The 15251-nt window shown below is 43.3% G+C and overlaps 1 protein-coding gene across 2 annotated transcripts in view; it reads left to right on the top strand.

Moving 5' to 3' along the window:
• Positions 1 to 283: 283 nt before the first annotated feature.
• LMBRD1 (LMBR1 domain containing 1) overlaps positions 284 to 15251 on the top strand; it is an 85699-nt gene continuing 70731 nt past the window's right edge. The window contains exons 1-2 of one of the 2 annotated variants that reach the window (XM_084826877.1): positions 284 to 368; positions 6380 to 6556. In XM_084826877.1, coding sequence (XP_084683003.1) covers positions 303 to 368; positions 6380 to 6556 — 243 coding nt within the window. In that variant the 5' untranslated portion in view covers positions 284 to 302. Of the gene's footprint in view, positions 369 to 2054; positions 2353 to 6379; positions 6557 to 15251 lie in introns of those variants that run through there. The other variant, XM_084826878.1, reaches the window with a different exon arrangement.

Below are 15251 nucleotides of genomic sequence, written 5' to 3'. Positions count from 1 at the left end.
GACTCAGTCCCGTAATTCAGAAATCGACTCGGCGCCACACAGCACTACCCCTCGGAACTAAACCCATCAAGGCTCGGGAACCTTGCAGAGCGCGCTCTCCTCCCCCTTCATTGGCTCCTTATGCAGCGACGCGAGCCAATCGCGACGCTTCGGGTGCTTCGTGAGCTTGGCGGTTTCTACGGTAACGGCCGTGGGGGCGGTTCTCGCTTCGTCGCGCTCCCTCTCTCCAATTAGCTCCTCCCCTTGCGGCGGCGCCGCTGTCGTTGCCGCTCTCCGCGACAGCGTTGTTGCCGGAAGTTAAGATGGCGGCATTTTCCGCCGAGACGGACCTGGTCACGGGCTGGTGCCTCTTCGGCCTCGCTTTGCTGGTAGGGGCCGGGCAGCTGCGGCTCTGCTTTTTCCTTGCATAGGCTGGGTCTGCCTTCCTTACCTAACCCTTTCTTATTCCTTTCCCCATCTGCTACGCAGCCAGTAGGTTTCTGCCCCCCACTTGGAGGTTATGGGGAGGAGGAAGGTAGAAGTCTCACGCAATGGGCTCCTTACCAATGAAGGGGCGTGGGGGGTGGGGATTATGAATGCGTAGTTACCAAGGGAATGCGACAGACAGCGCGATCCGATCTGTATTTACTTTTAGGCTTAGATGCCGATTGAGTTTGAAGCAGACTTACTTTCTAGGAAGAGAGCACAGGAGTACAGCCAAAGTGTGTAGGAGGGAGAGGAACTGGCAAGAATCAAGCTTTTCCTTCACCCTGGCTTTCCTCGGAAGAAAGTGTGTATGCGTGTGTGTCCCTGTGGGATTCCCATGTAAGGCCACCATGTCAATAAAATGTACTTGTGGTTTAATTACCTCTTGGCAACCTTCAGTGATCCTGTCATACACTCCGGAGATTAGAGTTAGAATGTGGGTGGGGGTGGGAGGGGACGGACGGTGTTGTGTCTCTGAGCTGGATTGCTAATTGGTCTACACAATCACACAGAATAAATTGCTGTTATTGAACAATGCATCTTGAGACTGCATGTAGTAAACTAGTACACTGCAGATTAGTTTAGTTATAGGCCTTTCCCTTGATGTGCTAGTTTACTATATAAAGAGAGATTGCTATATTAGGGTGCATATACGAGATCTCCACATGTGCAGTCTTAAAATGGTACTATCCAGAATTCTACCACTTAGAATCTATCAGCAGGGAGATCTATATTGTGAAGGTGATTTCGTGTATAAAACACTGATGAGAAACCTACAAGACTAAGGCACCCGGTAGTACCCTTCCTGCTCAATGCAGGAATCCAAGTCAGAGCATCCCTGACAGATAGCTGTCCAGCCTCATCTTGAATGCCTCCAGTGTGGGAGAGCCCACTACCTCCCTAGGTAATTGGTTCCACTGTCACAATGCTCTAACAGTCGGGAAGTTTTTCGCGATGTTCTGCCGGAATCTGGCTTCCTGTAACTTGAGCCCATTATTCCGAGTCCTGCATTCTGGGATGATCAAGAAGAGATCCTGGCCTTCCTCTCTGCAACAACCTTTCGAGTACTTGAAGAGCGCTATCATATCTCCCCGCAGACTTCTCAAGGCTAAACATGCCCAGTTCTTTCAGTCTCTCTTCATAGGGCTTTGTTTCCAGTTCCCTGATCATCTTTGTTGCCCTCCTGTGAACCCTCTCCAGCTTGTCTGCATCCTTCTTAAAGTGTGGTGCCCAGAACTGGACACAGTACTGAAGATGAGGCCTAACCAGTGCTGAGTAGAGGGGAACTAGTGGTTCCCAGGATTTGGAAGCTATGCTTCTATTAATGCAGCCCAAAAGAGCATTTGCTTTTTTTTGCACCATATCACCTTGTTGGCTCATATTCAGCTTGTGATCGACAACAATTCCAAGATCCTTCTCGCTTGTAGTGTTGTTGAGCCACGTATCCCCCATCTTGTAACTGTGCATTTGGTTTCTATTGCCGAGGTGCAGAACTTGGCATTTATTCCTATTACATGTCATTCTGTTGTTTTCTGCCCAGCGCTCCAGTCTATCAAGATCACTTTGAATTTTGTTTCTCTCTTCCAAAGTATTAGCTATCCTGCCCAATTTTGTGTTATCTGCAAATGTGATCAGCATTCCCTCCACCGCCTCCTCCAAGTCATTAATAAAAATGTTGAAGAGCACTGGGCCCAGGACTGAGCCCTGTGGTACCCCTCTCGTTACCTCTCCCCAGTTTGAGAAGATCCTGTTGAAAAGCACTCTTTGAGTCTGATTCTGTAGCCAACTGTGGATCCACCGGATCGTTGTTTCATTTAGCCCACGTTGAGCTAGTTTGCTCATCAGGATATCATGGGGCACTTTGTCGAAAGCTTTGCTGACGTCGAGGTATGTCTGCGGCATTCCCACAGTCCACAAGGGATGTTATCTGATCAAAAAATGAGATCAGATTTGTCTGGCAGGATTTGTGCCAGGTTAGGGATGGCTGATATATACTTTTTTTGTTTATAGCCTATGGACTTTACTTGAGAATAAGTCCCACTGAGCTTCATAGAATTGTTCTGTAAGGCTCACTGTGGCTAATATTTCCTTGCAAGACCATTAGGGGCTGTGTTCTTGATGTTCCCATCTTACTAGTGGGGCTTCAAAAGTTGGATAATATTTACTTGTCTAGCAGTGCCCTGGGAATTCCATTGTTGAGCAGATATTTGAACTTAAGTCAGAACCCTAGTTTCTGTAATGCAGTGCTTCTGAAATGTTAGCCGTGTGACTTGCTTACTTTTGGTGTTTGTCTTGACTTTGAGAGTCTCACATAGTTGATAGAGTGTTGGACTTGGAGAAGATAGACCTGGCCTCATCTCCCCACTGAGCCATGAAACTCACTAGATAACCTTGGAGAAGTGGTATTCGTTGTGTCACAGGGTTGTTAATAATTAAAAAAACAAACAACTTATTTTTATTGTAACATTCCAACAAAAGAAAAGGAAAAAAAAGAGAAAAAATGTGACTACATAGATTTGAATACGTAAATTTCAGTGCATACTTATGAAGCTTGTGTGTGTGTGTGCATGGGTGTGCATGCACACACACACACACACACACGTTTCTAAGACCTGTACATAAACTTCAGCAAAAGCAGACCAAATATCCAAATAAGTATCCATTTTCAGGTGGCATCTATACACCACCCGTTCAAACATTGAAAGCGTTGTAAGGTCTCCATTCCATTGCATTATGGGAGGTGAACATTTATCCTTCCACTGTTATAGTATCAGTCTTTTAGCTGTCAGAAGGGCATGGAGGATCCATTTGCACTGACCATGTATTAATTTCCAGGAAGCAGGTAGATAATTTAAAAGAACATGTACATCAGTAAATATTAAGGAATGTTCCAGTACAAATTATCTGTATAATGACCTCCTTCCCAAAAGGGGCAACTACCAGGCATTGCCAAAACATAAAAGAAGCATTAGCTGTATTACACCTCCAACAACTAGCTGCCTTAGACAAGCCCTTATTAAAAAATAAGTTGCAGCATCCAACAGACATGAAGCAAACATTTTTGCTGAATGAGATGCAACTTGAGATCCATAGATGCATTGGATATAGACACCAAGGCGACAATCCATTGATTAGGCAAAATGGGACAATCCAATTCCCTATTACATTCCTGCTTAAGACCCTGTGTACCATAATTATTTCCCAATGATAAGTATTTATAGACGTGGATTGTAGGTCAATTTGTCTGACAGGCCTCGATAAGTGCTTCTAATAGCGAGGTAGATGCTGAAGCTGTAAAAACAGCAGGACCAACCCTAGATACTAACAAATGCTGCAGTTGCAAGTATTGCCATTCAGCCGTAGCTGGCAAATCATATTTAGCCCACAAAATAAAAAGGTAAAGGTGTCCCCAACCAGTCGTGTCCGACTCTAGGGTGCGGTGCTCATCCCCGTTTCTAAGCCGAAGAGCCAGCGCTGTCCGAAGACACTTCTGTGGTCATGTGGCTGGCATGACTGAACACCGAGGTGCACGGAACGCTGTTACCTTTCCTGCTGAAGCGGTACCTATTTATCTACTTGCAATTTCTTGCTTTCGAACTGCTAGGTTGGCAGGAGCTGGGACTGAAGATGGGAGCTCACTCCGTCACGCAGCACTCGGGTCTCGAACTGCTGACCTGCCAACCTTCCAGTCTGTAGAGCAACAAAAACTCATAATCAGCACCTCCCGGTTGTTCAAAAGTCAAAATTGCCTTATCCGCCCATGTCCATCACAAAAACATTCTCTTATCAGCATTTAAATCTGGATTTCCACATAGCATGAGGAATTTAGCATGAGAAAATGGATCAAAATGTAACTGATATGATATTACATGCCACAAATCTCTAACAGCCCTAACTGTGGAAGGAACCCTATCCACTCTAATATGCCTAGAACCTAATGCCACCCATTTAGAGAGGGTCAGACAAGAAGATACCAAAAGTGACCAAGGAAGAAAAATGGTTCTAAATGAAAAGACCAAAATTTAGTACCAAGTCAGCAAGTAAGGTTGATGATATAAAGCAAGATCCGGAAAACCAAATCCACCTTCTTTAATTGGAAGTTGCATCTTCTTCAAAGATAATTGTGTGGGAGAAGAACCCCATTAAGCCATTGAAACTCACTTGCCTTGGACAAGTGGTATTTGTTGTGTCACAGGGTTGTTAATAATGGGATGACCCCCACATAAGCCATCCTGAACTCCTAGTAGATAAAGCTGGTGTTTGTATTGTATCTATTTATAAATTCGCAAAACGGCTCCTGCACGGTAACCTGCATGGGGTAATCCTGTTGTTATTATTAAGAACCCTGTGATATAACATCCTTTTATAGCAAACCCTGCTGAGTTGAGACGAATTTGCTTAATTTAGGGAGCAATCCGATAGGTGACCACCTATACAAAGCAGGGCAGGAGAAGAATGGAGGGGATCATTCCCTCCGCACTTCTCCTGCCCTGCTTTTTTGGCTAGACAGCTGATTGCGGCTGTCTAGCTGCGGGAGGATGGAGTGGGGAAGGAGGCTGCTGTACGACACATAGGATGTGTTGTAAAGGCATTTCTGTCCTCCCCGCCCTGAATGCCCCCAGCCACACCCCTTTTCGGCTGCTCCACGCTCCTCTTGTGAGTGGAGGATGGGGCTGTTCTGTGGTGCCTCTGAGGCAGTGCAGAAGTGGGGGGAGGTCGGTTCTCCGGGAACTGATCTTGGAGCGTGGGCTCCAAGGTCCGTTCCTGGAAAACAACATATCCTATGGCCGTCTAGCTGCTGTCTAGTGGCCATAGGATTGCTCCTTTAAAGGCTTAAAAAGGTAAAAGGTAAAGGTGTCCCCAACCAGTCGTGTCCAACTCTAGGGTATGGTGCTCATCTCCATTTCTAAGCTGAAGAGCCAGCGTTGTCGGAAGACGCTTCCGTGGTCATGTGGCTGGCATGACCGAACACCGAGGTGCACGGAATGCTGTTACCTTTCCCGCTGAAGCGGTACCTATTTATCTACTTGCAATTTCTTGCTTTCGAACTGCTAGGTTGGCAGAAGCTGGGACTGAAGACGGGCGCTCACTCCGTCATGCGGCACTCGGGTCTCAAACTGCTGTCCTGCCGACCTTCTGGTCTGCAGTTCAGCATCTTAACCACTAAGCCACCGCGGCTTAGCAGACTTTAAACATTGAATATGCACTAAAATAATAATGTAATCTTCTAACCCAGTACTGCAAATAGCAGTGTTTTGCTATGGCAATCAATCTCTGGCCTAACAAAAAGGAAACTCCCCAAATGAGCACAATTCAGAAACTGCTCAAAGGATGCAGAGCTCTTTCCATGTACTGTTTTTGTATTGAGAAATAAAAAATTATGGCAAGACTATGATAGCTTGCTCTTGAGTTGCAGTAACTTGGGGCCAGGTTATCTGAAGGGTCACCTCCTCCCACATGTGCCTGCCCAGACCTTAAGATCATCCTGAGCAGCCCTTCTCCATGAGCCCCTGCCAATGGAAGTGAGGCGGGTGGTTACTAGGAGGAGGGCTTTTTCTGCTGTGGCACCCCGGCTGTGGAATGAGCTTCCTAGTGGGGTTCGCCTGGCGCCTACATTGTATTCCTTTTGGCGCCAGGTGAAGAACTTTTTATTTTCCCAGGCATTTTAGCATTTTAGCTTTCTAGACTTTTAGCTTTGCTGTTTTAAATCTGTATTTTAAATTCTTGCACTGCTGCTAGGTTTTATTGTGGTTGTATTGTTATATTGTGGTTTTAATGTTCTATATATTTTAAATTGTTTTATTGTGTGCCATTTGGTTTTAATTTTTGTGAACCGCCCAGAGAATTTTGGCTATTGGGCGGTATAGAAATGAAATAAATAAATAAAAAACTTGTCTGTATTTTTTTTTTTTAGGTTATCCTTGCTTTCTGCTGGGTTTATGTCCGCAAATACCAGAGTAGGCGGGAAAGTGAAGTAATTTCTACCATAACATCTATTTTTGCTCTGGCGATTGCGCTTATTACATCAGCACTCTTACCTGTGGACATTTTTCTGGTTTCTTACGTGAAGTACCAAAATGGTACTTTCAAGGTATGTATTGATTATTACTTCTAATTACTGACCATATATCTTTTTTTTTTTCAAAAGTCTTTTTCTGTTCCTGTATATCATTTATGAATTCTTCTGTTAAAAGTACCAAAGCAAGTTATCAAAACAGTATAGGCACTTGGACTGTAATTCTAAACACACTTACTACAGAGTAAGCCTTATTGAGCATTAAGACTGACCTCTGAGTCAACATGAATAGGATTGTACTGTTGACCAGCTAATAAAGAGAAGGCTATTTATTCATTTTTATGATAATGCTAAAACAATTTCTATATATAAAATACGCATTTGCTTAAAAGCTTCTGAACTCCAGAACAAACCCAAAGAGCTTGGTTTGATTTCAGCAAAGCTGAACTTATGTGCTTGTGGGGTGCAAATGAACCCAAAATGTATAATACAATTTGGATTAAAAGACTAGTCAAGCTAGACATTTCCTGATACCACATGTATATTTATGTAAAAACTAGGGATTAAATTAGTTTCTTAGGATATCTTTTTGAAAAATGTTTGTTTATTTTCTTCCTTTGTACCTGCCATTGAAGTCTTAGTGCTGTTTTTTAAATAAATGAAATGGTTTATGCATGTAAGAAAATAGAGGAAGATGATCATAGTCTAATTCAAGTGGAAGGCAACTCTCAAATATGGGGTCATTAAGAAGTAATGTTACCCAGTCTCTTAATGTATGGCTGGGAGATCAGATGTGCCCTGCAGGTGCCACTCTTCCCTTCCCCTTGGGCTTGCACTCTCCTTCCCCCTCTCTTCCCTTGTTAGCATTAACTGTCTGACATTATTATGTGTGCACTGGCATAATCATAGTTACTGTTAACCCTAGTTTTTTTATCTACCCACTGAAACTAGGAAGCTGATTTATCTAACTCAGGGGTGCATTTTATTGGGTCCAACAGCCTCTTGTGATGCTGGGTTAGGGGTTGCATGCTCACACAGATGTGCACACGCACACATATAGACATGTGTGCGCGCGCGCACACACACACACCAGTAATCTGTATGAGGATTTCTGGGGAAGGGAGTGGAGAGTCAGGTGGCAGGAGGTTGTGCACCTCTGATCTAATTAATGTTAGTGGTAATTATCGTTATGCTTGTGTTATCCATAGTAAATGCTGACTGTGCTAACCATAGTTAATGCTAACTAGGAAAGGGAGAGGGAAGGAGTGTACAAACCAGAGGATGATGAAAGCGTGTGTGAGCTTGCAGGGAACTCCTGATCTCCTAAGCATAGTTAGGGGATTTAGTATTGTGTCTGATCCAAGCCTATGTGTCAAATAGCATGAAGGAATATTTTAAGTAGTTCAGGAGGAATGCAGTATTGCAAAATATGCAGAATAAAAACGAATGTGTTGGCAATTTGTTTCTTTTTCCAATCTTGCACAGAGAAGGAATTAAGATAAGGTATGTACATAGACCTAAAAACAGAAGTATCAGTTAGTCCTTGATGGTAATTCAACATTGGATTTTTGTGTGTATTACTTGAACTTTGTTAAACAGAATTAATGAAAGTAATATTCTGATATTTCAAAGGCTATAGTTTTTCTTTCTTGATGTGTATTTTATATATGTATATTAAAAGATTATAAACTAAAAACAGATAGTGGAACTGCTTGTTGAAAAGGCAGAAATAATCGATTGAAATTGATAATTCCTTTAAAATATTTCTATACCACCTTTCACCAATATGTGTTCGAGAATGTTTTACACTTGATGTCACAACAATAACACATAAAAAAAAAACCTAGCAGTTAAAACAGAACCATTGGCAAGATTTTAAAATGCTTAAAACTTAAGGCAGGGATTGGAAAACTGTGGCCCTCCAAATGTTGCTGGACTACAACCCCATCATCCCTTGGCATTGGCTGGGGCTGATGGGAAATGGAGTTCACCAACATCTAGAGGGTTACAGTGGGCCCCACCCCTGATTTAAAGCTTGAGGAATTACAATATTTTTGTCTGGCAAGTGTCCCTTATGGCATTCCATAAACAGAGCAACACCATTGGAAAGGCCATCTCTCTGGTTATTGCCCAGATGTTTTAAATAGAAGTTTAATGGTTAAAATGATGCTTTAGAGAATTAACATTTTTAGGCCTGCTTTGCATGTAACAACCCAGAGTATGGGTTGTTGAATTGTGGGTTGTTGTTTTGTGCAAACCCTGCTCTGTGGTTTAACTATGGGTTGTTAACCACCAACAACCCAGAGTTCACAACCCAACAGCAAACCATGGGTTCTCTTCCTGGGTAGTTTGTGGTCAACAATCCATAGTTAAACCATAGTGCAGGGTTCACATGTAACGATAAGCCACAATTCAGTGACAACCCACAATTCAACAACAAGCCACAATTCAATGACAACCAGTACTTAGCCCATACTGTGGGTTGTTACTGTGAAACAGGCCGTAGTCTCACTAAGTGTTCTCTTTCAAATCCTTAGACCTTACTATTCAGTTTTTTAAAAAGTGAAATGTTTTGCTTTCATCTTGTTGTCTCTTCCCTTTCCCTCCCTCCAGTAGCTTTTGCAATATGATTGGTTCCCATAAAGCTGCATGTTGGTATTGCACAAGTTGACGTAGTTTAAACTGGTTTTGGAGTGATGATGTGGATTGGTATGAGTGAGTCTACTAAACATGTTTAACACAACATCAGGCTGTGGGTTTCTTCACTTCTTTTTTTCTTCTTCCCCCCTCCCATCCTCCCCCCCATCCCATTTGAACCATAGTATAAAACTAGCAACCAAGGTATGAGGGTATATTATGCGGGAAACTTTCATCAGATAGATAGATAGATAGATAGATACTGTATATAGATATACACACAGAGAGAGTCTCTCTCTCTCTTGGTTCCTTGTACTAGAACTATAAATAGAAAATTTGCTGCAATTGTTCATACAGCATTTATTTTAAAATGGTGTCAAGGAAACTTTGTTTTCATAAGTAAAATACTGTTATTGCTGCTTCTTGTTATGGAGGATTTTCACTGTGTTACTTCTCTTTTTAGTAAGGATATAAATGTTGTTAATGGAGGTTGAGACTGCATTTTGAGCTACGTAATGGAAAACGTGTCTCCCATGTCCCCAAGCCTAGTATATGAGAGTTCTGCTCTAACTCCTGCGCCACTCTGTTTCCAGCACTGGCAACTTTCTTCCTGATGGCTAAAACAGTTTCCCTGGCTGAATCAACACAAACTTGTATGAGCACTACTGTGCCATTGTTAAATACTGTGTTTACCAACTTGACTGACCTTTCAGAACTTGCATTTTCTTAGGAGAAGGGACTGTATAACCTTGCTGTAAGGACACGAAGAAGCAAAGAACTATGTTATTTCTGAATAAACAGCACAAATTAAAAGTAGCCTGTTACTGCCCACTACCATATTAAGTAGAAGTTGTGTTTACTTGGCATCTATAGAACTATATTTATGAATGTTGGGGTTGTTGTTTTTTCTGGCACAAAACTGCTTTGTGTATGCTGAGCCATAGAAGTTGGCATGCTCCAGTGTCCTCTGCCTTACAGGTTGGAGCGGGGTGTACTTGACTGTCTCTTCCTCAAACCTTCTGGCAAGCACAATAAAGCACCTAATAACAGAAATTCTCTGAGCAGTCTTGTTACTGAATGTGCTATCTAGACGTGTGCGCACATTCCAAGGCATGCATCCATTAAGGAACCTTTTAACCTTGGCAATAGCATGTCTTAGCAGGAATAACCCAATGATACTGACACAGTTTTTTTTTTCTTTTCAAAATTGTAAATGTTATTACAAGAAATTTGTAATTATAATTATATAATAATATTATATAAATTATATAATATTATTATATATCATATAATTATAATTATATAATAATTTGGGGGAATTCTAGGAGTGTGAGAATTCTTTGCAGAATGCTAACATATTAGCTATGAGTACATATATTACAGAGTAATACAATTACTGAATACAATTGAGAAATGGAAAAGGTGAAGATCTATACACTCAGTTTGAATCGTGGGGAGACTGGCTTAAGTATCTTCTTGGCAGCTAGACTTAGGGTTGTGGTGCATGGAAGAGGCCTTGGCAATGCGTAGATGGTTTGGTTTGAACTGGGTTGGGCTTATGGTTATGAGGAACACTGGAGGTTGTGGCTAAGCAAATAGGCAAAAGCTCTAATGCTACTGGGGGGGGGAGGAGGAGAAGGGTTTGGGGTGAGCTTACAAGAGTGGAGAGAAGTGAAAGATTGTGCGGGGGTTTGGCTGTGGGAGTGGGCTGTGTGTCAAGACCAGTGTTGGCACACAGTCCCTGTGACAAAGGCAGAGGTTAGAACAGGGGTAACTTACAGCTATTTCGCACACACTCTAATTTCCAGCGTCTTATACACCATTTCTTCTGTCTCATTATGGAGAACTATATTGAGAAAAAGCTGTGCACTGAGGCAATCTCTTGGGAGTTTGACTTGCATGCAAATATAGTGATGTTGGGGGAGGAGAGATCCCCAGCTTTAGGGGGCTAGCTGTAATTCTTACTAGTCGGGCAGGGGGAAGCTGCACGAAGTGGCTAGGCTCCCAATCAAAAACTGTTAAAAGATGGATGGAATTGTAACACGCTCGCACAAACACACACACAATAGAAAAGGGTTCAGAGTAGGAGGCTACACTTTATAGACAGAAAACCTGCAGAAGATAGAATAGGGCTTTGAATGATACCTTTCTTTGGACCTCAGTAGAGCTTTCCTGAATCTAAAGACATGTTGAAACTCCTAATGATCTCAGCTAGAGCTGTGCAAAAATGGCCTTTCAAAATTCTCCAGCCTATTTGTGGGTAGAGAAATGGGAGGGGGGGAGATTTCACTGAATTTCTCCTAGGGGAGGAGAAATTCTCCAACTGTTTCTCACAGATTGGGCTCACTATTGGCAGGGGTTGTAGCACAGGCTCTTTTTTCTTCAGGGTTTTTGGTTTATTGCATTACTTCTGTAGGTGGCAACAGCATCAATTGTGTTGAGGCTTCCACTTTTTTGAGGCAATATTTTGAATTTTTGTGTGTGGTATTTTTGAGCTTACCTAATCACTGTGAGGCATCCAATGGTGCTATGTGTGTTCTCTCTCTCTCTACTGCACATCTTTCCATTGCTCTGCAGCCTCCCAGGCCACCTGCACTTTCTGAACTGAAGAAGCCCCATGGGACGAATTGCCTCATGGTGTCTTCCTCATGATGGCTTTAACTGAAGTGCAGGAAGCCGAGGAGACTATAGGCTGCCACAGAGATTACTGTGCAATGATAGACAGGACACTCATGCACACTCCTCAACCACCTCATAAGTAAGGTAAGCACAAGAACCCTCAACCCATGAGAATTTCTCTGAAATTTCTCCTCCTCTGAATGTCTTTTTGAAAGCAATTCCTTTTCTATCACATTGAATGAGAATGGTTGAAAAAAATGTGGGAGAACTTTTCATCACAGCAGTAGTCTCAGCATTGAAAATAGGTCTGTTTAAATACAAACTGCAGTGGGCCTCTGCTTTGGCAAAGCAACGATCTAAGTGGCTAGACTCTGGGAAGCCTGGACAAAAAGGGAACAAAATGGGGTAGCAGAACAGTGGTGTTCCTTGACTTACTGATTTCAGCTGAGCCAATGGAGGCAACTGTGTCAGGCCCACAGGAAGCTGTGGAACTTGGGAGTTCGCCACTCTCCAAGAAGCGAGTGCGGAATCCTGCCTGGAGTGAGGATGCCAGGAAACCGAGTGATTTCAGTGAGGTTAGAGCAGTATGGGGAACTGGAACTAACGATAGGTGACACAGCAGGGTGGAACTGATTGGAAGCACTGAAACCAAGTGATATCAGTGAAAGGTGCCTGACTGTGGTGGCCTGGACCATAGTGATTTCAGCATTAGAGTGGAACCTTGTAAGTAATTTAGTGATTCAGCAGCATAGAACCTTGCCTGTGGATGGGGAGGAACCACAACGAGCGATTGCAGCAGCTTGGATTCACCAGCACACTGAGGGTTTGGAGCCCTGGGTTTTTATAGGGTAAAAACAAAGGCTTCAAAGGGACCATAACGGTGAGACTGGGCATGCCAGTAACACAAAGGGTAAGAGGAACATTTTCCTGAAGTGACAATAGTAGTTTTGAGATGCCAACAAAAGGTGAAAATGAGTTATTGCCCCTTTAGCATTCTTGATGGCTTTTGCAATCTGGGGTGAGTGGGACAGACAAGATTGTATTTGCTTCCAAGATTAACATTTCCGAAGATTGCAAAATTCTTTGTCTTGCAAGTAGACCTGTGATTACATCATACCTGGGGGAGATCACTCCAGAGCTGGAATATGCCTTGCGTATTGATAAACCAATTACTGATTTGAATGGGTTTGCTCAATGTCAGTTGCATATGTGATTTATTTTGGGCAAGTTTTCTTGGTCGTGGCAGGTTTTCTTGCCTTTGCCTAGTTTGTCTCTGGTTGGTTTCATGGGAGACGGCATTGCTTGCTTTGCTACTGAGCAGCTTGCCAACAGTCTACAAATTAAAAATATAAGTACTGGTAACAATAAAATAGTAAAACAAGTTGGATGAAAGGAAAATAAAACCAAAAGCAGCACATAATAAAAGTAAAACAGCAGCAGGGATAAAACAGCGTGAAGATGTAAAAACAATCCCTAAAATACCTGGGAAAATAAAAATGTCTTTACCTGGCACCAAAAAGTCCATAATGTAGGTGTCAGACAAGTCTCTCTGGGTAGAGCATTCCACTGATGCAGGGCCACCACTGAAAAGGCCCTCTTTTTTTTTTTTAGCCAGCCACCTCACCTCATTTAGTGGAGGCATATGTGGTACAGGCACTAGTAACTTCAAGACTGGATTACTGCAATGCAATCTATGTGGGGCTGCCCTTAAGGCTGATCCAGAAGCTGGAGCGGGTGCAGAATGCAGCAGCTCTGCTATTGTTAGGAGCTACCCCTTTTCAGCCTGCAACTCCTTTGCTGAGGGAACTACATTGGCTGTCTATTTGCTACCAGGCCAGGTTTGAGGCTTTGTTATTGGTGTATAAAGCCCTAAACAACTTGGGACCAGGATACCTGAGAGAGCACTTTCTCCCCTATCAACCTGCTCACTTAGTGAGGTCATCAGAGGGCATGTTCCTGGTTGTTCCGCATGGACCTGTGACCCAATTGGAGTCCACCCAGAGAAGAACCTTCAGTGTGGTTCTCTCCCTTCTCTGGGTTCACACCCTTCTCTGTGGAGCTGCCTGCTTCAGGAGGTCAGGCAGGCACCAACACTGTGTTGTTTCCAGCGCCTCCTGACAACATTTCTATCTATGGTCCTTGGCTGACCAGCCACAGTTTTTATTGGCACTTAAAGAGTATTTTTAATATGGTGTTTTATTCTTTTTATTCTTTTACCTTTTATTGTTCATCACTCCTGCATCTGTTTAGTTATGGAGCAGTATATAAATGTTGTAAATAAATATATTAATATGGAGAAAGGTCTCAGATGAGATAACCTTAGGGTTTGGGTAGCTAAATGTGGGAGCAGACACTCCTTCAAGTACACTAGCCTTAAGCCATTTAGGGTTTTAAAGGTTAAAACCAGCACTTTAAGTTGGACCTGGAAATAGACTGGCAGCCAGTGCAGATGGCAAAGTACTGGCATAATGTGTTCATATTGGCTAGTCCCTGTTAATCTGCCCCCCCCCCCCATTTTGGACTAGTTGAAGATTCCAGACCATCCTCAAAGGCAGCTTCACATACAACACATTGGAATAATCCAAATGGGAAGTTACCAGAGCATGAATAACTGCCATAAGGCTCTCTGTCCAGGTAGGCTCATTGTTAGTATATTAGCCTAAGCTGATAAGATGTTCTGAGACAACCTCTGCTGCTAGTGATAATGATGGATCTAAGAGCAGCTGATCTTCTAGGGGGAGTGCAACCACTTCCAGAACAGGGTCAGCACCACTCAGTTGGGCATCACCAACAAACAGTATTTCTGTCTTACGTGGATTGAATCTCTGTTATTAGCCCTCACCAATCCATACCTGCCCAAACGCTGGTTCAGAACATCATCTGTATGAGATGAAAAAGGATTAGAGCTTGGTGTCATCCAAATATCAGTGACATCTCAGCCTGCATCCCCGGATAACCTTTCCCAGCAGTTTCATGTAGACACTGAAAAGCATGGTACCCTGTGCCACAGGGGTGCAAGAAATGTGGCCTGCCAGACCCACCTGCATCTGCCATTGTGGCGGCACTTCCTATCCCTTGTCTATGATCTGTCACCAGAGATTGGAGATGAGCAGCAACCACATTGGGGTGTTGGGGCAGGAGGAAGTTACGACTTTCTCCCTTTCTCAGTGCCTCCGAAGCGGCCTGAATGCTGCTTTACTGCTGCTAATGGGAGAGGTAGAGCAGTGATCAACTTGCTGGGGAAGGGAGGAAGCTGTAACCTACTCCCTTCCCCAGTGACCCTGAAGCAAAGGTGTATGTGTGCCCCACCCCAGTGTGTGTGTGCATCCTGCCCCCCACCCTAGTGTGTGTGCACATGTGCTGTACATGTGTGCCCATGTGTGTGTCCCCCAGACTCCTCAGCAGAGCCAGATTTGGACCTGAGGGCCAAAAAGCTAGTGCATCCATGCTGTAGCATAACTGCCATGGGGCAAAACAATCCACCCTACCACCTTCTGAAATTTTAATGGTATTG

Source organism: Heloderma suspectum, chromosome 1 (assembly GCF_057233095.1).
Source record: "Heloderma suspectum isolate Gila_16-S chromosome 1, 16-S_ref, whole genome shotgun sequence".
NCBI lineage: Eukaryota > Metazoa > Chordata > Lepidosauria > Squamata > Helodermatidae > Heloderma > Heloderma suspectum.
Note: the sequence above shows the minus strand (reverse complement) of the source record. Positions and strands in the feature narration are given on the sequence as shown.